Here is a 21,234-nt window from a genome sequence, read left to right as displayed (position 1 = left end):
TATTTCATTCTAATATTTCAGATTTAATAGCTTTAGCTTCAAGACATCAGCACAGAATCCGTGTGAGAGTTAATCAGCAAGGTTTTCAGTCAGACAAGTCTTCAGTTTTTGCTTTATTGTAAAGTAACTGAGCAACGTGACAAGTAGTGTAAGTGTGCATGTATACAAGTATAAAAAGCCAATATAAAAATATCTTTACAGCAGTCCACAAGCATATTTCAGTTCATTAGATGCAAAAATTCTGTGACTGCAGAACTGAACTTAGGTAGAAAAAGGGTCTTGTGTCAGTTTTATCAAGAAGGTCAAGCCTGTTGATCCCACACCGTTCCATCAATATCCCATGAAAACGTTACACAACATCATTAGTACGAGTACCTCCTTGAATTAAAAACAACTACCCCCCAAGAGATGACAGATTTTTATCATTTCCCACAGGTCTGTCAGTGTACAGGCTGCTGTCTTGCCAGGAGGAGGTAGTTGTGACGGAGGGTGCGTAGCTCCGTCAGTCTGCCCAGCAGGCGGCCAAACCTCTGTGGTCCCCCTCGTGCAGCTCCATTGTGGGCCCCACACACCCTGGACAGCAGGTCCAGGATCAGTTCTTGCATCTTCTCAACACAGCTGGCTGCCTGCAGCGACGCCCGGTCTGCAGATAAGCATACATGGTGATCAGTTCGAGAAAAAGTTGTTTTGCTGTCTTGTAATTGAATTCAAAAAGGTAAACTTTCATATATTCAGTATTCACTACACAAGCAGTGAAATATTTCAACTCAAAATCCGTTTGGTTTGAAGATTAAACTGCTCTCAGTTGTTTTAGAACGCATGTAGCCTTTAGTGCAGTCAAACTCTCAGTGAAGTAGCCGATTAGAACAAGAAATGAAGATGAAAGGAATATGTTGTTAACTTGACAACCAAGATATTTTTTTTCTTTAGCTTTTATTGTATTACTATTAGTAATGTGATGATCGGCATATGTTTGTCTGTTTATCTGTGTGCAACAATGCTCAAAAACGGACTAACGGATTTGGATGAAATTTTCAGGGAAGGTCAGAAATGACACAAGGACCAAGTGATTAGATTTTGGCAGTGATATGGCTTATAGTCTGGACTGACAGATTTGTTAAAGGTTACTGTATCAGTGCGGGATAACAGCACGGCATCACTGCAACTATGACAAGTAAACACTACATGATTGCGATCCTATTATAAATCCACCGTATCATTGGAAATGATACAAGGAATAATTATTACATTGTGGGGGTGTTTCTGAGTTCGATAAATTCCGTACATATTACATATTTTTGCACATTACATATTTAGGTCAGGCAATTCGGTATCCGTATATAATGTACACATGCATAAATCACGCTTGTACTAAATGTGACGTCATTTTTTATTAAAGATTTCATCCATCAGAAATGATGCAACAACCAGGCAGCCTTGGTGGATTACTGCGCCCTCTGAGTGCTGTTCTTGTTAAATGCTCGAACCATACTTGCTGAATTTTTCTCAATCATCTCAGCACTACAGGATCACATTTAGTTTTGTAGTAATAACAGGATTTTTGCCATTTTTGAACATCTACAAAAAACAGTCTTGCTTTGGTTTTGTTTAATATTTGTTGTTTGGTCAACACTTGTCTGTTACATTGAAGAAGATGGTGCAATGAAGTCAAACGCTCTCTTCTGCCTCATGGAAAATGGTGTGGGTCATTTAGGGAGCATCCCACTGTGTTAAACTTGAGCCTCGTAAAGAGTTTGTGTATTTGCTATTTGAGAAAATGACAATATTTTCTTATATAAAACCATTTCTAGTTTAAAAGTGTAAATGACTTTAAAAAGCCATGAGTCATTTACTTACTACCAAAATGGATGTTGTTATATACTACAACTCTTTATTGTGAAGTTAATTTTGTTCATCTTTGCACATCCTGTGTGAAAAGCTGCACTTCATGCATAATAGTTTTGGCAGTCAGGTTAAAATACAAATCACCAACTTCTAAAATGTTATCTAAATGTTAAGTCTTGTTAAACAAGGGATTAAAGACTTTCCCTTTCATCTTAGAAATGTTGCATAAGTCAATCAGAAAGATGCCAAAATTCCCATTCATGCCCTTATCACTGTCTGTTTAGAATATTCCGATTCCCTTTTTACTGGGTTCCCAAAAAAATAAACCTGTAAGCAAGCTGCAGCTCGTTCAGACAGCTGTGGCCAGAGCAGAGGCCCTGTGAGGATCTTCAAAGATTGGAAGCCCAGAAATCTTTAGATTTTAACTCTGTGAAATGCTGCTACTGGCAAAATAAGATCATCCCACTTTCTTTCTGTGCTCATTTACACATTTATATCACAGAGAGTGCAGGTCAGCTAGACCATGGACTCTCTGACTGTGGAATCAGTCTTGTGATTTACAGCTGTAATCATTTGCAGAGGTGTGCTTGGAAATACTTGTATTTATAAAAAGTGTGTATTGTGTACGGCCGCACGTGTGGGTTTTTATAATTGAGTGAATTATCCACTGATGTCATTTTACTGTCAGGTTAGATTGCTAGTGATTAATCACAACTAAATGCCTTTTGCAAGTGTTTACTTGAGAGGTGACCGGATTATTTCAGACCAAACATCAACAAACTGCAGAGCCCGGATTGCTGGTCAGACCTGAGCAGAGCAGAGCTGTGGCAGTGAGCAGAGTGTATTCAGCCTCTGTCACCCGCAGCGCCGCCATGCTGTGGAAGAAGTTGAGCACTGGTCCAAACAGATCCTCACTGCTTCCTGTTCACACCAGCAGATAAGAAAAGCCTTATTCACTCAATGACCCATTTTATTAACAGTCTGTCAGGCTTAAAAGTCTGTGTATGCACTTACCTGAATTGATACTGCTGTAGATGTTTTCTTTTGACTCCACGTTTCTGAGCCAGTTGTGTGTCGACAAACTGAAAAGCTGCAGAGCTGATAATGGAGAAAAATAAAGTATGAATCATAAATGTGTGCGTAGAGATTGTGAAAGGCCGTGTGTGGTTTCTGTGTGTCTCCTCTCCTGGTGGTTTACTCACCTGGACTGGGGCTTGCTGGGTTATGGGAGAATTGCTGAGCTGAGAGCAGGAACATCACCTCCAGAGAGGACATGGACAACAGAGAGCTCTGATCGGAGAAATCCAGGAGGTCAAACCCTGTGAGGAGAGCATCAGTACTTGTTCTCGTTATATACACTACTGGTTAACAGTTTTAAAATGCTCCAATTTTTCAAGTTGTTTATTGAAATTCAACTAGTTCAAGTCCAGTGAATAGCTTGAAATGATACAAAGATAATTTATGAACTGCCAGAGGTTTGTTAAAAAAAAGGTAAGTTTACCCAAAACTGAAAAATAATGTAATTTCAGAATTATACAAAAAGGCCTTTTCAGGGAACAAGAAATGGATTAACGACTTAAAGCTGTTCTGCAGCAATGGAGGTTGATGAAACCTTCAAAGCTGGTTCTACCAAATCCTACAGGTGTCCCAACTTTTCTTGATTACTTACAACCATCTGTGTCTGCATAAAAGCAGTGTTGGAACACACTGTGGCATCATACCCTGGAGAGCATTAGCTGAACAATATGGCACTGCAGAAAGTAGTGTCCTGGTATAAAAATGGCAAGGAAAAAGGAATTAACAGAAGAGAGACAGACCATCATAACACCTAAAAATGTAGGTCTTTTCAATAGAGAAATTGGGAAGTGAGTACAGCTTTCTTCACCATTAAAAGGTACTCAGAAGCTGGAGGAAACTCTGACAGGAAGCGGTCTGGAAGACTCAAAGCCACAACAGAATCAGAAAAGTTTCTGAGAGTTAACAGCTTGGTGACAGGAGGCTCACAGAACAGCAGCTTCAAGCAGAGCTTAAAGGCATTATGGAGGATGTTTTTTTGTGTGTTTAATTTGTCTGCTTCACATAAAATGAATATACTGACCTTTAGTGGACTTGTATGTATGGTTTCTAAAAAAATAAAAAATTTTAAAAAATAACTGTGGACATGGCAGGACCTGAAAAACATCAGCCAATCAACGCGGTCAGACCGAGGCGTTTGGTTTGCTCCATTTCCTGTCAATCAAAAATCTTCCAGCTCAGGCCTAGTTACGCCTTGGACTTACGTGTTTTCTCCTGTATGTGTTGCTTTGGTATAGCTTCGTAGTTAGCTGGCGACTTGTTTTGCTCATCTTTTTTTTACATAATGGCAGATAAAGATCCAGGGGGACCCAGCCGTAAAAGACAACTTCACGAGTCCTACGCAAGTTTCTGGAGGGGGGCGTTTCTTCATAAATGTTAAGAGGGGGGAGGTTAGAGGGGGGTGAGGGAGAGGTTGTATGTGCGCATGCGCATGCTACATTCAAAGTCGTAGGAAATTAAATCTCCTCTAATGCCTTTAATAGTGGTAGTAGTAAGAAGTCTCAGTTTCAACTGTGAAGAGAAGACTTGGAGTTGCAATTTTGACAGGTCGAGTTGCAGCAAGAAAGTCATTGCTGAGACGTCAGACTCAGAAAAAGAGGCTCGTCTGGCCCATGAAACACGACCAATGGACTATTGAAGACTGGAAGAAGGTGTTATGGAATGAAGAATCAAAATTTCAAATCTTTGGTTCATCAAGCAGGATCTTTGTACACCGTTGAGTAGGAGAACGGATGGTTCCTCAGTGTGTGACAACAACTGTCAAACATGGAGGAGGAAGCATGATGGTCTGGGGCTGTTTTGCTGGATCCAGGGTCAGTGAATTGTACAGAGTGAGAGGAACTCTGAACCTAAACGGCTACCACAGCATTCTGCAGCGCCATGCAGTACCCTCTGGTATGTTCCTAGTTGGTCAGGGGTTCATCCTACAGCAAGATAATGACACAAAACATAAGTCCAAGCTGTGCCAGATCTACCTTAGAAAAAAAGAACAAGATGATAAGCTTGAAAACATGGAGTGACCAGGACAGTCTCCAGACTGAAACCCCATGGAGCTGGTTTAGGATGAACTGGACAGAAGAGTGAAAGCAGAGCAACCTACAAGTGCCACACATTTGTGGGAACTTCTGCAACAGAGTTAGGAAGAACTTTCTGAAGAATATTTGATTTCCAATGTGGAAAGAATGCTATGAGTGTGTTCAGCTGCTATATCTGCCAAAAGTGGCTACGTTGATGTGTTAAAAGTTTAGAATACATTTTGGTTTCTAAATAGATTTTTTATTAACGTCACTTATTTCATTGTTTCATGCCTTCATTTCAGAGTAGAATGAGACATTAACATGCATAATTTCCAATAAAAATTGGAAAAATTTTGGTGTTCTCAAACTTTTGACTGGTAGTGTAGGTATTGAAACATACTATAAGTGAAATATTGAACACATTGCAGAATTTAATTTTTTAAAGTACTAATTTGCAGAATAATGTGTCACAACTTCAAAACAGCATTATTACTTGCTATAAACATTAATAACAGGTAGAACTATGACATCTACTGTACACAGTACAGGACTGTATTTCTGCATTTACAGTCATGTGGTATAATAAGTATTGAAATACTGTCAACAGATGAAAATGATATATTTGAAGAACAGCACAAAGAAAATGTGCCCTTTCAGTCATGTATTTAAATAAAATAGAAATAAATGTAATATAAATGTAGACTTTTTAAAATTTATTTTGGCAGGGCTTTATTAACAGGAGCTTTCTCTTTGTAACAACAAGTAGTGCAGCTCCTCTCTTTCATCTCATTTAATCTGACAATAGTTCCCCTCTTATAGCCTCCTCTGTATTAGGACACAGAGGAATAATCGATCACAGACATCTTACCTGGCACTGTCCTGGCAAACTGCAGCAGTCTTTGTATTAGAGGTGATACAACATCAGACAGAACCTCCTGTTCTTCTGTGCAGGGCCACTCAAATAGCTGACCACATAAACATAAGAAATAACATGAGGAGAACATAAAAAACTTCTTTAGCAAGTTCACTGCAAGTTTTCATGTTCTGAACTTACCCTGCAGCTGCTGCTGTCCTGAGCTCTGTACAGTCGATGAGCCTCCACCATCCGGTCCACCGTGTATTTCTGCTCTCGGGTTAAACTGGCAGACAAAGCCTGGTGCAGATGGAAGTTAACACAACACATGTTGAGGTCACTTCCTCGTGGAAAAACTACACAGCAGACAGCTTGGTGATGGCAGAGAAATGCTGTCATACGAATATGACAACTGGTGGTGGAGGAGAGTTTACACTGGTCTGCTATATAATCATGTGGAACAAACTGGTTTTGTTGTTGTTAAATATTTGGCTGAACAAACATTTGATCCTCTTTGAAACTGAGCGTACGGATAAGGTGGCATATGTAAACACAAGCAAACTTTCATTTTTGAGTAATTATATATGTTCCCCTGTTGCCTCATAAACTAGGATTTTCTCCTCTAGGAAATAACTTCTCAAAGACATTTTTTCATCATTAACTAGTGTCAGACAGCAACTTGTTAAAATTTTGGGGCACTCATACTGCAAAATTACTCAAGTTGCAAAATGTTTAAGTGTTCTTTTGCATGCACTGCCTATTTCAACATTTACTACTACTGTTCTTCAGTGGTATTCAGATCTGGGCTTTGACTAGACCATTACACGACCCTCTATTTTGTCTTTTTGACAGCAGACTGTTTGATTTACGTCAAACAGTCTGCTGTTGGACTGACTTTGCTGGGTTGTCAGTCCTGGACAAATTGACATTTGTTTAAAATTTGATGCTACTTGAAGAGGATTTTCCTTACAGTGATGATTTCAAGAAATTTGGGGATCTTTATAAATCCTTTCCCAGACTCACAAGGGCTTTTTAGATTTTAGCAGGATGAACCACACACACTTCGCTTGCAAGGAGAACACCACACCAGGGATGTTGGGGGTATAAATAAAACACATTCCATTTGTCACTGTCTATGGAGGTTCTGATCACTGGTAGCTAATCTGCAACCCCTGGTTCTTATTTGATGGATTTGTGGGCGTGATAAAAATACAGACTTTTTCCCATGTGACTGATCTGTTTTGTTTGTTTGTTTTTATGTATCAAAATGATAAAATAACTACAAAATATCCCAGCTGACTTAGGCAGGGGACACCCTGGACAGGTGACCAATCTATTACAGGACTATATATTGAGACAAACAATCACACTCACATTCACACCGACAGACAATTTAGAATCACTAATTAACCTCAGCATGTTTGAACAGGGGCTGCACAGTGACGTAGTGGTTAGCACTTTCGCCTTGCAGCAAGAAGATCCCTGGTTCAAATCCCAGGGTGGGTCTGGGATCTTTCTGCATGGAGTTTGCGTGTTCTCCCTGTCCATGCGTGGGTTTTCTCCGGGCACTCCGGCTTCATCCCACAGTCCAAAGATATGCTGAGGTTAATTGGTTACTCTAAATTGCCAGTAGGTGTGATTGTTTGTCTGTATATGTAGCCCTGTGACAGACTGGCGACCTGTCCAGGGTGTCCCCTACCTTCGCCCGAGTCAGCTGGGATAGGCTCCAGCCCCCCACCCCCCCACAACCCGAGTGAGGATAAAGCGGTGTATAGAGAATGGATGGATGTTTTTGGACTGTGGGAGGAAGCTGGGGTACTCGGAGAAAACCCAGAGGGAGAGCATGCAAACTCCATTCAGAAAGATTTCAGGAAGTCCGGGACGCGAACCGGGGATCTTCTAGCTGAAAATGAAAGTGCTAACCATCAAGCCGCTTTGTAGCCCCCAAGTAGACTTATTACTTTGTATAGGGTAGCATTTTAGCATGTTAGCAGCAAGTAGCACTAACTGCAAAGTAAAGCTGAACCTAATAGGAACACCAGCAGTTTTGTTATGGATAAACAATCCAGATCTAAACAATGGCTGTAACCAATTTTGTTCTCACCAGAGAAAAACCTGAGCAATACCAAAATCATTGGACTAGTTCTCATCACTATGTTAAGTGCCATGACATGTGAAGTGATGCAATATACATAAAATTGAAATAAAAAAAATGGATGAAAGTCCATAAATCTCTCCCTAACCCCTCTACCTCTTCTGTCCCTCTCAAACCAGACGGCCAGTGGCAGATGGATCCTCTCATATGAGCCGGGTTCTGCTCAAGGTTTCTTCCCGTTAACAGGGAGTTTCTTCTTGCCACTGTTGCCTTAGGGCTTGCTCTGGGGGTTCAGGCCATTTGGGTCATGTAAAGCATCTTGAGACAATCTGAACTGTAATTGGTGCTATCTAAATAAAATTGAATTGAATTGAATAAATCTCTGTGCAAAATATCAAACAGCAATACAACCTAGTTGTTGAGATATTTCTATTTGTGCTGGACTGGATGCTGACACTAACAGTCCCAGATTCACACTAGCAGAGTCTAGTACCTGTGCAGGTGTCCTGCTGGTAGAACTGACTCTTCTACTGTGTGTGGTCTCCTCCTCCTGCCCTCTACCTTTCCCTCCTTTCCTCAGTCGCTTTGATTGGCACTGCACCTCAGTCAGAAGGCCTAGAAAAAAAAGTAGATTTTCAGACTTACACTATTAATCCAGTTAAATACATTGTGAAGCAAGGTGAAAAAACACCCTTACTAATTTGTTGGCAAAAAAGAAGTGCTAATCTAATATAAGAAGACAACAAAATGAACCTAATCAATCGATAAACTACATATTGCTTTAGGGGTCCCATGAATCTTTCATCTGATTGCATTATGATAAACAGTTCATGTGAACCAGATGTCCCTTACACTCAGCCAGCATTCCCACAGCACGGCACTTTCTCAGCCGGCAGTCTTGGCACTTCCTCCTCATGTACATGTCCATCTCACAGCCACCGCCACTTTTACAGTGATAGACAGCCTTCTTAGTCACACTGCGCCTGAAGAAACCTGCAGCAAGACGCAAATAAAGACCTGCTGAAAATGACAATGAATAAAAGACATAGAATATATAAAAGGGATTACAGACATATACCTTTACATCCCTCACAGGTCAGAGCATTGTAGTGATAGCCTGAAGCCTTATCTCCACACACCACACACAGCTCATCCTGACCTCTGCTTTTCCCTCCCAAACCCACCCGGGACCTCCGCCCGAGGGGAACACCAACCACCCCGAGGCCCTGAGTTAGGCTCCCACGGTGGGGTTCGGGGCCTGGATCGCAGGGGGCCTCCAGGCAGTGGGGGTTGTAGTGGTACGGAGGGTGGCAGAGCTGTGAGGAGGAAGAGGAGGGTGAGGAGGTGGAGGAGGGTGGAGAGCTGTAGAGGGAGAAGGGCAGGTTGGCAGGGTTGTACTGCTGCTGGCTGTAAGGGAGCAGCTGGAGGTCAGGGTCCTGCAGGGAGTAGCCCAGAGGGTCTGCCAGCATGTCTGAAATGGAAGAAGGTAAAAATTCAGACACAAAATCTCTTAATCAATCTGTAGGAGGTTTAAAAATGACTGAAAGAGCAGCTGCAGACGTACACAACTTTTGAAACCCTCCGTCTACACTACCATTCAAAAGTTTGGGGTCAAATGTCCTTTTTTTTTAAAGAAAAGCATTTTTTTTAAATGAAGATAACATTAAATTATTCAGAAATGCAGTCTAGACAATTTCATGTTTTCCGTGAAAACTCACACTTTTATTCATGTGCTAACATAATCCAACAAGGGTTTTCTAATCATCAATTAGCCTTTTAGCTAGCACAAAGCAGCATTAGAACACAGGAGTGATGGTTGCTGGAAACGTTCCTCTGTACCTCTATGTGGATATTCCATTAAAAATCAGCCATTTCTAGCTAGAATAGTCATTTACCACATTAACAATGTCTAGACTGTATTTCTGATTAATTTTATGTTATCTTCAGTGAAAAAAAGGCTAATTTTTTAAAGATCAGGACATTTTTAAGTGACCCCAAACATTTGAACAGTAGTGTACATCCCTCTACATAAACACATCAAACACATTTAAAAAACAGACAAAACTATTCTAGGGATGGTGATTGCAAAAGAATGGCTGAAACTTGAATGAACATTTCATGAAACCCAGTTACGCTGGTCAAAGTCAAAGAGCGTCATCGCAATGTGATTTTATGTGACTTGTGTGACTTCATTGCTTTAATGGCTCTTCTGGGATGCAATCAAAAGCTGAGAGTAGGACCTTGTGAACTAGTTCAGACTGCAGAAAACAGGATGCAGCTGAGAGCTCCCAGTTCCATTTCAGTAGTTTTTTTTATCCCTTTTTCTGGGTGCTTCATTCAGTCTGTAATTGCCATTCAGTTTTGGGACGGTCTGGACCGTCTTGGAGTTTGGGTCAGCAGCTTGTGTTCTGTGAGTCTTGTCTCCACTGAGAAAACATGTGTCACCACTGGCAGCCTCTCAAAGTCCAGCTGAACCAGTGAGGCTGGGAGTGCTCTGGGATCTGTTACACACTAATTAAACAGAGAGCCCACCCAATTGTCAAGTCCATGGAAATTTAAAGTGTGCAACATGATCATCTGAATGTGTGCAAAATGTGTATATATGTTTGGATTTTTCATAGTAGCTTTACAGCATTGTTAATGGGCTTATTTACTGAGTCAATATTGCAGTTTTATAAAGTCTGGGGAATCACTAGAGAGAATAAAAAGTACCCCAGATTTTGGTGCCTGGTGTGGCTTGAGCTGAGATAATTCCATGATGGATGGACTGCTGGACAGGCCTCCTAGTGGATCACTTGGGCCCCAGAGTCTATCAGCAGGAGGCCATATTTAAAATGATTGTTATTAGGTGGTGATGAAATATCACGAGGCTCAGACAAAAGCAGATGTGCCTTGGTTCCATTTTTATCATCGTTCTTTGATAACAAGTCTGATTTGAGAGGCAGATGAGAAAATCAGTATCACTCTGCCATATCTGAAAACAACATATAAAGCTACCTTTTAGGCTAGTTTAGTACACAGACTGACTGAACAGGAAGAGCTAGTCTCCCCTTGTCAGCGCTGGAGAATGGTCTGGCTACACCTATTGTCATTCTGCTGGAGGAGAGAAAGCACTCGGGATTGCTCGTATTCCTTTAAACCAGGGGTGTCAAACTCAGTTCCTGGAGGGCCACTATCCTGCATGTTCTAGATGTTTCCTTCTTCCAACACACCTGATTCAAATGATGAGCTTATCATCAAGCTCAGCAAAAGCCTGATAACGAGCCTGATCATTTGAATCAGGTGTGTTGGAAGAGGGAAACATCTAAAATATGCAGGATAGTGGCCCTCCAGGAACGGATCTTGACACCCCTGCTTTAAACAGACCACAGCTGTCTTGGGTGGTGCTAAGCCCAGGATGGAGCAATGGTGCCCCCATGAAATAATCACAGAGGAAGTTGTTTTGGTGAAGGTTTGAATACAGAGCAACCCTAGCGCTGTCATTAAAATGGCTAATTTACAAACAGTAACTACAAATATTGCTGTGTTGCTACACTTCACTAAAACTTGCCATTTTCAGCTTTGAGGGGGGAAACAGTAGCACCCACTGTTGTGGATTTTTTTGTTCTAAAAGGCTCAAGGTGAGAAACAAAAGCTTCAATCATTCTGGATCTGTCTTTGAGTCATTTATTATCTTGCAGCAAAAGGAGAAAGTCAAACACAGCTCACAGACTATTGGTGAGGTTCTCCATCCATTATGGGGTACAGAAATTCTTTTATACAAAAAATGTGACTCATGTCAAACAATTAAGACATTGTTGTATTGTCACCTACACAGTTCTTGGTACTGAGTCTGAGTTTGTGGTTTTCCACATCTGGTGAAGTTCCAGCTTTAGCAGCGGTCGATGTGGAACCACTACATCCAGGGGCATGATGACCTTATCTTCACCTGACAGAATGCAGAAGTTGTACCTAGCATTGTTGCAGAGTCAAATTCCCTGGACGTCTGACGTTACGGTGAGCGTATTGCGTCATTTCCTGTTCCTGTTTCAGCACTGTGTTGTGGTGTTAGCATGGCTTCTGCTTCTTCCTCTCCCTCTCCCTCTCTCTCCTGCTCAGTGTGCCACATGTTTAGTTATTCCTCTGCCTCCTTTAGTGATAACGATATATGTAATAAGTGCAGCCTTTTTGTAGTTCTGGAGGCGAGGCTCTCCGAATTGGAATCGCGGCTCCGCACCATGGAAAATAACCCGCTAGCAGCTAGCCAGGCCCCCTTAGCCGGTGCGGACCGCAATAGCTTAGCTTGTGTAGCATCTGTTAGCCGTCCCTTAGCAGCGCCCGAACAGCCGGGTGGATGGGTGACAGTTCGTAGGAAAAACAGTCCTAAACTCAAGCCTGCTGTCCCGGCTCACCACAAACCGCTTCATGTTTCTAATCGTTTTTCCCCGCTCAGCGACACACCCGCTGAGAAACCAACTCTGATCATTGGCAGCTCCATAGTCAGAAACGTGAAGCTAGCGACACCAGCGACCATAGTTAAATGCCTCCCAGGGGCCAGAGCGGGCGACATAGAAGCAAATTTGAAACTGCTGGCTAAAGATAATCGTAAATATAGTAAGATTGTTATTCACGTCGGCGGTAACGACACCCGGTTACGCCAATCGGAGGTCACCAAAATTAGCGTGGCATCGGTGTGTACTTTCGCCAAAACCATGTCGGACTCCGTAGTTTTCTCTGGACCCTTGCCTGATCTGACCAGCGATGACATGTTTAGCCGCATGTCGTCGTTTCGCCGCTGGTTGTCTATGTGGTGTCCATCAAACGACGTGGGCTTTATTGATAATTGGAGCTCTTTTTGGGGAAAACCTGGTCTGATTAGGAGAGACGGCATCCATCCCACTTTGGCTGGTGCAGCTCTCATTTCTAGGAATATGGCTGATTTTATTAGTACTCCTAAAGCATGACAACCCAGAGTTAAGACCAGGATGCAGAGCTGTAGTCTTACACACCTCTCTGCAGTTTCCTCACAGCTGTCACCCTCCAGTAATTCAGTTAATTCAGTTAATTTTATTGAGACTGTGTCTGTCCCCCGACCACCAAAATTCAATAAATTAATCAAATCAAAAATATACAAAAGAAATAGTAACCACAAAAATTTAATAAAAATTAATACCTCTATTTCAACAGAGCAAAGAGACAGGAAAATTAAATGTGGTCTGTTAAATATTAGATCTCTCTTGTCTAAATCTCTGCTAGTAAATGAGTTGATAACTGATCACCAGATTGATTTGTTCTGTTTGACTGAAACCTGGTTGCAGCAGGAAGAATTTGTTAGCCTAAACGAATCAACTCCCCCTAGTCATATTAACTGTCATATTCCTCGAATCACAGGCCGAGGAGGAGGAGTAGCAGCAATCTACCATTCTAGTTTAAAATTGAACCAGAGGCCTAAACCTGATTACAGCTCATTTGAAAATCTCACTCTTAGTCTCTCTCATCCAAATTTGAAAGCTCAGAAACCAGTTTTATTTGTTGTTATATATCGTCCTCCTGCTCCTTATTCTGAGTTTTTATCTCAATTCTCAGACTTTTTATCTGAATTAGTGCTCAGTTCAGACAAAGTTATTATTGTGGGTGACTTTAACATTCATGTTGACGTAGACAGTGACAGCCTTACAACAGCTTTTAATTCATTATTAGACTCAATTGGGTTTTCTCAACATGTAAATAAACCAACTCATAGTTTTAATCACACTCTTGACCTTGTCCTGACTTATGGCTTAGAAATTGAAGAGTTAACAGTATTTCCCCAGAACCCTCTTCTTTCTGACCATTTTATGATAACATTTCAATTTAAAGTAAAGGATTGTTTAGCAGCTGAGAACAAATATCATTACAGTAGGTGTTTGTCTGACAATTCAGTATCTAAATTTAAGGAAATAATACCCTCACTGTTTACTTCAGCAACATTTACTGATAAATCAGAAGGCAAATATTATTATTTTACCCCCACAGAAGTGGATTATTATGTTAATAATGCTTCAGCCTCACTGCGTACAACTCTTGATAGTGTTGCACCTGTAAAAAAGAAAGTTATATCTCAGAGAAGACTTGCTCCTTGGTATAATTCCCAGCTGCGGACTTTAAAGCAGGCATCCCGAAAGCTGGAAAGAAAGTGGTATTCCACTAATTCAGAGGTAGTGTATGTGGCTTGGAAAAATAGTCTAGTAATCTATAAAAAAGCTCTTCATAATGCCAGGACAACTTATTATTCATCTTTAATAGATGAGAACAAGAACAACCCTAGGTTTCTCTTTAGCACTGTAGCCAGGCTGACAAAGAGTCAGAGCTCTGTTGAACCTTGTATTCCTTTAGTTTTAACCAGTAACGACTTCATGAGCTTCTTTACGCATAAAATAGTTCTGATTAGAGATAAAATTAATCTGGCCCTTCCTACAAATGTCACAGATGCTTTTGAATTGGCTGTTAGACCTGATGAATCTTTAGAATTCTTCACTCCTATATGTCTCTCTGAACTAATTTCAACAGTTTCTACATCCAAACCATCAACATGTCTTTTAGATCCTATCCCAACTAGACTCTTCAAGGAGATTTTACCTTTAATTAATTCTTCAATGTTAGATCTGATTAATCTCTCTCTAGTAACAGGCTATGTACCACAGGCTTTTAAGGTTGCTGTCATCAAACCTTTGCTTAAAAAGCCCACTTTAGATCCAGATGTGTTAGCTAACTATAGACCGATATCCAACCTACCATTTCTCTCTAAAATTCTGGAAAGAACAGTTGCAAATCAATTGTGTGAACACCTACAAAGGAATAATTTGTTTGAAATGTTTCAGTCAGGCTTCAGAGTGCATCATAGCACAGAAACAGCTCTAGTGAAAGTTACTAATGACCTTCTCATAGCATCAGATAATGGACTAGTCTCTATACTTGTTTTGTTAGATCTTAGTGCAGCGTTTGACACAATCGACCACAACATTTTATTACAGCGTCTAGAATATTCAATTGGCATTAAAGGGACAGCACTGGATTGGTTTAAATCCTACTTATCAGATAGGTTCCAGTTTGTGCATGTCAACAATAACTCTTCTGAGCAGACTAAAGTTAATCACGGAGTTCCTCAGGGTTCTGTCTTAGGACCGATACTTTTCACATTATACATGCTTCCTTTAGGCAATATTATTAGGAAGCATTGTATTAACTTCCATTGTTATGCAGATGACACACAATTGTATTTATCTATGAAGCCAGATGAAACTGATCAGTTAGCTAGACTGCAAGATTGTCTTAAGGACATTAAAACCTGGATGACTTTTAACTTCCTACTGCTAAATTCAGACAAAACTGAAGTCATTGTATTTGGCCCCAAACATCTTAGAAACTCGCTTTCAAAGCAAATAGTTACTCTGGATGGCATCACATTGGCCTCCAGTACTACTGTGAGGAATCTTGGAGTTATTTTTGACCAGGACATGTCCTTTAACTCACACATAAAGCAAGTCTGTAGGACTTCCTTTTTTCACCTGCGTAATATTGTAAAAATCAGGAACATTCTGTCTCAGAGTGATGCAGAAAAATTAGTTCATGCTTTTGTTACTTCCAGGCTTGACTATTGCAATTCCTTATTATCGGGTTGTCCAAATAGCTCTCTCAAACATCTACAGTTGATCCAAAACGCTGCTGCGAGAGTACTGACAGGAGTTAGCAAAAGAGATCATATTTCCCCTATACTTGCTTCTCTTCACTGGCTTCCTGTTAAATCCAGAATAGAATTTAAAATCCTTCTTCTGACATATAAAGCTCTTAATAACCAATCTCCATCATATCTTAAAGATCTGATAGTACCTTATTATCCTAGTAGAACTCTTCGCTCTCAAACTGCAGGCTTACTTGTTGTTCCTAGAATTTCTAAAAGTAGAATGGGAGGCAGAGCCTTCAGTTATCAGGCGCCTCTCCTGTGGAACCTGCTCCCAGTTTGGGTTCGGGAGGCAGACACCCTCTCTATTTTTAAGACCAGGCTTAAAGCGTTCCTTTTTGACAAATCTTATAGTTGGGGCTGACTGGGTGACCCACAGGGGTTCGGCTTGTGTCTTCATTTGCACAGCTGACTCCCTCTTGGACGTCCCTTCGTTCTGCCCCTAGTCATGCTGCTATAGGCCTAGGCTGCTGGGGGACTTTTCTTGACGCACTGAGCCCTTCTCTATCTACCTTTACATTTAATATGTATACCGTTATTGCAGTACATTCACTCTGTTTCCCCCTGTGCTATTTCTCCGAGTGTCCCTGGTCCCAGAGCTGGATGCTTCAGATCTGCGGTTGATGTTCCACCAGCTGGTCCAGTCTCCACCATGTCCACTGTGGGATGCTGCTACTGACCTTCCACCAGCCCTCTGCTTCCAATTCCCTTTTTCCACGAGTCAACTCTGCATCGCCTTCAATATACTGTTATGCTAACTTACATACTGTTTGAATTTTACTGCTAGCTATATAAGGAGTATGTTTAATGTCAGAGCCGTACATCATAAGAGTAAACTATGAGTCAGTTTTCAATGTTAGCTTATACTTTGTCTGTGTCACATATCCTGTCATGCATGTATTCAAATGTGTGTTGTGTTTTCCTTGCTTTCTCACCCCTCCCTCTTCTCCCATCCCTCCCCCTTGCCCTCTTCTGTCCTTCTCAACCCGCCCGGCCAGCAGGCAGATGGGTCCCCCCTATTTGAGCCGGGTTCTGCTCGAGGTTTCTTCCCTGTTAAAAGGGTGTTTTTCCTTGCCACTGTCGCCTTTGGGCTTGCTCTGGGGGTCAGGCATATGGGTTCTGTAAAGCGTCTTGAGACGATTTGACTGTAATTGACGCTATATAAATAAAATTGAATTGAATTGAATTGAAGTAAGACCTCTGAGTTCAAAAGTTAACTGGAGTAAATGCTACACTGAGATGCGACACAGCAAAACTGGACTGCTGCAACAGCACATATACCTAAAGTGTACATCTGGTGAATCAGATTAGATAACTCTGTCCAAGGGTTAAAAAGATCTGCCAGCCAGCTCACTCATTAACAGTTAGTAAACCAAGTCAGTGGTTTTCTTGCCAGACAAATGGTGAAGCCTCTGGGAATGCAAGCATTTTACTGTACATGTCTGTGCCCAGGGACCCAGTGTTTGAGATTCTAGTAATGCTGATGACACCACTCAGATTACTTACTTTTTCAGGCTTGACAACGTAGGAGATTGATTCAAACTTCCAGAGTTTCATTTGAAACTTAACCAGCGAACAAATCCTTTCAAGTTGCAGGGTGGGACTTTCTATAATGTTATTGTTCTTCAGAATCAGTTTCAGGTTTGAACATCCATCCATCCATCCATCCATCCATCCATCCATCCACCTGGGCAGGTCACCAGTCTATCACAGGGCTACTCACAGAGACAGACAACCAAGCACACTCACATTCACATCTACAGGCAATTTAGAATCACTGGTTATTAACCACAGCATATCTTTTGATTGTGGGAGGAAGTTGATGAACCCGATGAGAACCCTCACCGAACAGGGAAAACATGCAAACTTCGCACAGAAAACCCAGAACCAGACTGGGACGCTGTGAGGCGACAACGTTGCCGTGGTTTGCATATGTATGACTAAATTACTCCAGTATTACAACTTGTGTAGTTTTCTAGTATTTGAGCAGAGTGGTAGGTGAGCCGTTGTGCTGAGCTGCAGCGAGTTGGTACAGGAGGGTAAAAAAAGAAAAACAGGGACTTCACACATCTACATACTCTAAAGGAAGCAACAGTGTAGCGCTACATCTTGGTCATTTTTCAAGCAGGAAGGTTGTTTTCGTGGGGAAAAAAGTTATAAATGTACAACTTTGAGAGGTTTCATCAATAACCAGACTTTAAAGTAAACTTAAGCCTAATCTTGCATATGGACAAGATTTTCCTTAGAAAACAATTTTCCTTGTGCATGTTATTGTTTCCATTTATCAGCTGTTAATCTTTAGTCTTGACTAATTAAAGATTCTTCAGAAGCTTACACATTTTGGTCCCACGTTACAGAGAGCTCAGATGATAAGTGACAGAACATGTTGAAAGGGGCTGCAGATTTCAGTGGAGTGACACCCCTGTTCTGGTCAGTTGAAAGACTCCGTATTGGTCCTCCTTGTTCTTTTCTTTTCCCTCCTCTCTTTCGTTGTCTCTCCAGATGTTTCCTGTCTTCACCAGACTGTGCTGGCGATAGGTTGATGGAGGGGTGGGGGGGGGGGTCCTTGCTTGCTCGGCATGTGACAGAGCTGTGGTTCGTATGTTTGTAAACCATTTGAACGCTGTCTAAACACTCCTCAGCCTCCCTTCCATCCCACACACGCTAGAGAGCCAAACAACGCCAGCAAACTACCCCCCATAGCTCCCCCTCCGACACCCCCTCTGAAGGGCAGGAGGGGAGACATCAGGGAGAATTTGTTGATGATACGCGTCAGTATAAATAGATCCTCCGATGCTGCTCAACCTCCCTGTGTGCTGTGAGCCGGCTGAACCCCTTCAACAACTGTTTTTTCCATGTCATAGAGTTCTTAAAGGCAGTAAATAAAAGCTTAGCATTCATTCATCAGAGGACTCATGTCTTGTTGTGTAGCAATGTACTGTAAATATCCTACAAGGTCCTACTCTCAGCTTTGATTGTATCCCTGAAGAGCCATAAAAGCAATGAAGTCACACAAGTCACCTAAAATCACATTGCTATGACACTCTTTGACTTTGACCAGCGTAACAGGGTTTCTCTAAATGTTCATTCAAGTTTCAGCCATTCTTTTGCAATCACCATCCCTAGAATAGTTTTGTCTGTTTTTTTAAATGAGTTTGATGTGTTTATGTAGAGGGATGTACACTACTGTTCAAAAGCTTGGGGCCACTTAAAAATGTCCTGATTTTTGAAAAAAAATAGCATTTTTTTCAACGAAGATAACATAAAATTAATCAGAAATACAGTCTAGACATTGTTAATGTGGTAAATGACTATTCTAGCTAGAAATGGCTGATTTTTAATAGAATATCTACATAGAGGTACAGAGGAACATTTCCAGCAACTATTCAAATTCTCCACTTAGTACCAATACAGCAACAAAACACTCCATTACAAGTAAAAGTACTTGTAATGGTACTCTACCAATACAAGTACAGTTTCTACTTTTACTCTAGGAAAAAAAATCTACTTTCATCAACAGGGACAGAAGAATCTGAGGGGTCGTGAGATGATGAATGGAAGATGAATGAATAAAGAGTTCAGACAAACAAAGCAGTTTTAAGTTTTTGGTCTTTTTCTCTCATGTTTGATTTTGGTAAGGTATTGAATCATGGGAACATTTTCCCAAATCAAACCATGTGAGAAGTTTAGAAGGAGAAATCGCTATTGGATGACGGTAACAACTGAAATGTGAGTCTTACTACACACTGTTTTATGACAGAAGCCAAAAAGGCTGGAAACCGCTGGTTAATCTGTAACTATGTGCTGCACTTTACAAGCTTGCTCTGTTATCCAGTGTGTCAAATGTTCATCTTAAAAGGAACTAAAGCTGTCAGAAAGTGCTTTGGTAGGAGTAGTAGCAGTAGTAGCCTCAAAATTGTACTTAAGTACAGCACTTGAGTAAATATGTTCAATTACTTCTCACCACGGACAAAAACCTGAGCAGATAGAAGATGAGTGATTTGGTTTGGATTGAAATTACAGTGTTGTAATAATTTGCTCTATAGTACTTTTAACAAATAATTAAAGTGAGTTTTAAATTCCAAAGAAAATCTCCAATTCACTGTATTGGAATAACGTGAAAAAATACGTAAAGAAATGGCAGAAAATGTTCTGCAGGACACATCATCAAATGTCTGAATATTCCGCCTTTCTTGCCGTCACTCATACATTAAAGTATGATTTAAATGAATTGCTAAGACATGCCATCAGTTTAATTAAGCTTTAGAAATATGCATATCAGTCCATCAGTAAGTGTTTTATTATTCCAGGCATTAATATATCTATAATGGCAATGATTATTTTAGAGGAGCAAAAGATAAAACAGTAGGAGGGGAGAGGCAAAAATAAAAAGTAAAGCAAGAAGGAAAAAAGTGTGAAAGAGAAAGAAGTGTGACTGTGGACTCACCGTAGTACTGGAGCTGCTCAGTGGAGCAATAAGCATCCGAAGTGGAGAGAAACCCCCCTGCTGAAAAGCTCATGTCCAACTCAGTCCACTCTCTCATCTGGACAGAAAATCCTCTCTCCGGTCGGGAACACGGGATCTACCTCCACACACACGCATGCAGAGATATAGACACAAACAGATGATTACGCAGAGGATTCACACAGATATGAAGGATCTGGGAAGTGCAGAGGCATTCCTCAATCCCCAGGAGGAGTCCAGGTCTCTTAGCTGTCCAGGCCGATATCCCAGCCTATTTTTAAAAAGCAGAGAGTGCAGCTGAGGCTCTTGGTCTGTGCTGGATGATGTGCTGGAGGAGGGCTTAAGCGTCCCAGGGGTCCAGACAAAAGGGAAAGTGGGGACACCCAGAAAGGACAGGGATGGGACTGTGGCCCAAACAGCTGGACCTGGCCGAGACTTCATAGATCAGAAGACAGAGGGGACGCAGGGGAGGATGACCTTCTCCCTCATGGGCAGAGTGAGAGAAAGTCAGTCAGACGTGTCGGTGTGGCTATATGTGTCCCAAGAGTCCAACATCACAGAGCAAATAAATAGTTGACGTTTTCTTTATGAGCAGCTCATTGACTAAATGTTTTTTTTTATTTTAGCCTTTCTTTGGTTTTATTAGCCAGGTTAGTAGAGAGGCAGACACGACAGTAGGGAGAAGAATGGAGGTAAAACCTGCAGAAAAGAGCCGTGAGCTGGAATCCAACCCAGGGAGCTGCATCAGGGACTATAACCTCTGTTCATGGGTCACCCGCTCAGCCAGCTGAGCTATCTGGGCACCTACTAAATACTGTTCTTGAAGGGTTTATTTTTAAAGTCCACTCCAGAAAAAACACATCCTACTACTTAAATTTAAATGCACTTACATTTAAATTGACCATAGTGCATGTGTGCTGTGAATGTATCTGTCCATGTTTGTCTTTCAGTCCTTGGGAGTGTGTTTACTCTGCCCTTTGTTTACCTCTACTCTGTTTGTGCTGCAGTTAATATTGGACAGCACTTAGATTTAAGGGTCTCAGGACTCTCTGCCTGACCAGGCCAGGGCAGAGTGAAAGGAGTCGAGGCCTGAACCACCCGCAGGAGACGGAGCAGTGACCCCGACATCGGCCTGTAAATCTCTGAGCAGGGCCGTTTGACATGCAGCATGCTTACTGAAGATTA

General features: G+C 41.4%; 1 protein-coding gene across 1 annotated transcript; it reads right to left on the bottom strand.

Annotated features, from left to right (window-relative positions):
- Positions 1-98: 98 nt before the first annotated feature.
- On the bottom strand, positions 99-20,808 carry nr1h5 (nuclear receptor subfamily 1, group H, member 5). Its single transcript, XM_022210668.2, has 10 exons — positions 20,032-20,808; positions 8,964-9,356; positions 8,738-8,878; positions 8,379-8,500; positions 5,992-6,090; positions 5,806-5,902; positions 3,048-3,164; positions 2,860-2,943; positions 2,653-2,766; positions 99-643 (listed from the first exon to the last, which is right to left on the bottom strand). The coding sequence occupies exons 1-10, from the start codon at positions 20,126-20,128 to the stop codon at positions 441-443; spliced, it is 1,467 nt and encodes a 488-aa protein (XP_022066360.1). The 5' UTR covers positions 20,129-20,808; the 3' UTR covers positions 99-440.
- Positions 20,809-21,234: the final 426 nt, after the last annotated feature.

The sequence above is a fragment of the Acanthochromis polyacanthus genome, chromosome 6, assembly GCF_021347895.1.
Source record: "Acanthochromis polyacanthus isolate Apoly-LR-REF ecotype Palm Island chromosome 6, KAUST_Apoly_ChrSc, whole genome shotgun sequence".
Lineage (NCBI taxonomy): Eukaryota > Metazoa > Chordata > Actinopteri > Pomacentridae > Acanthochromis > Acanthochromis polyacanthus.
This window is presented reverse-complemented; position numbering and strand designations above follow the sequence as displayed.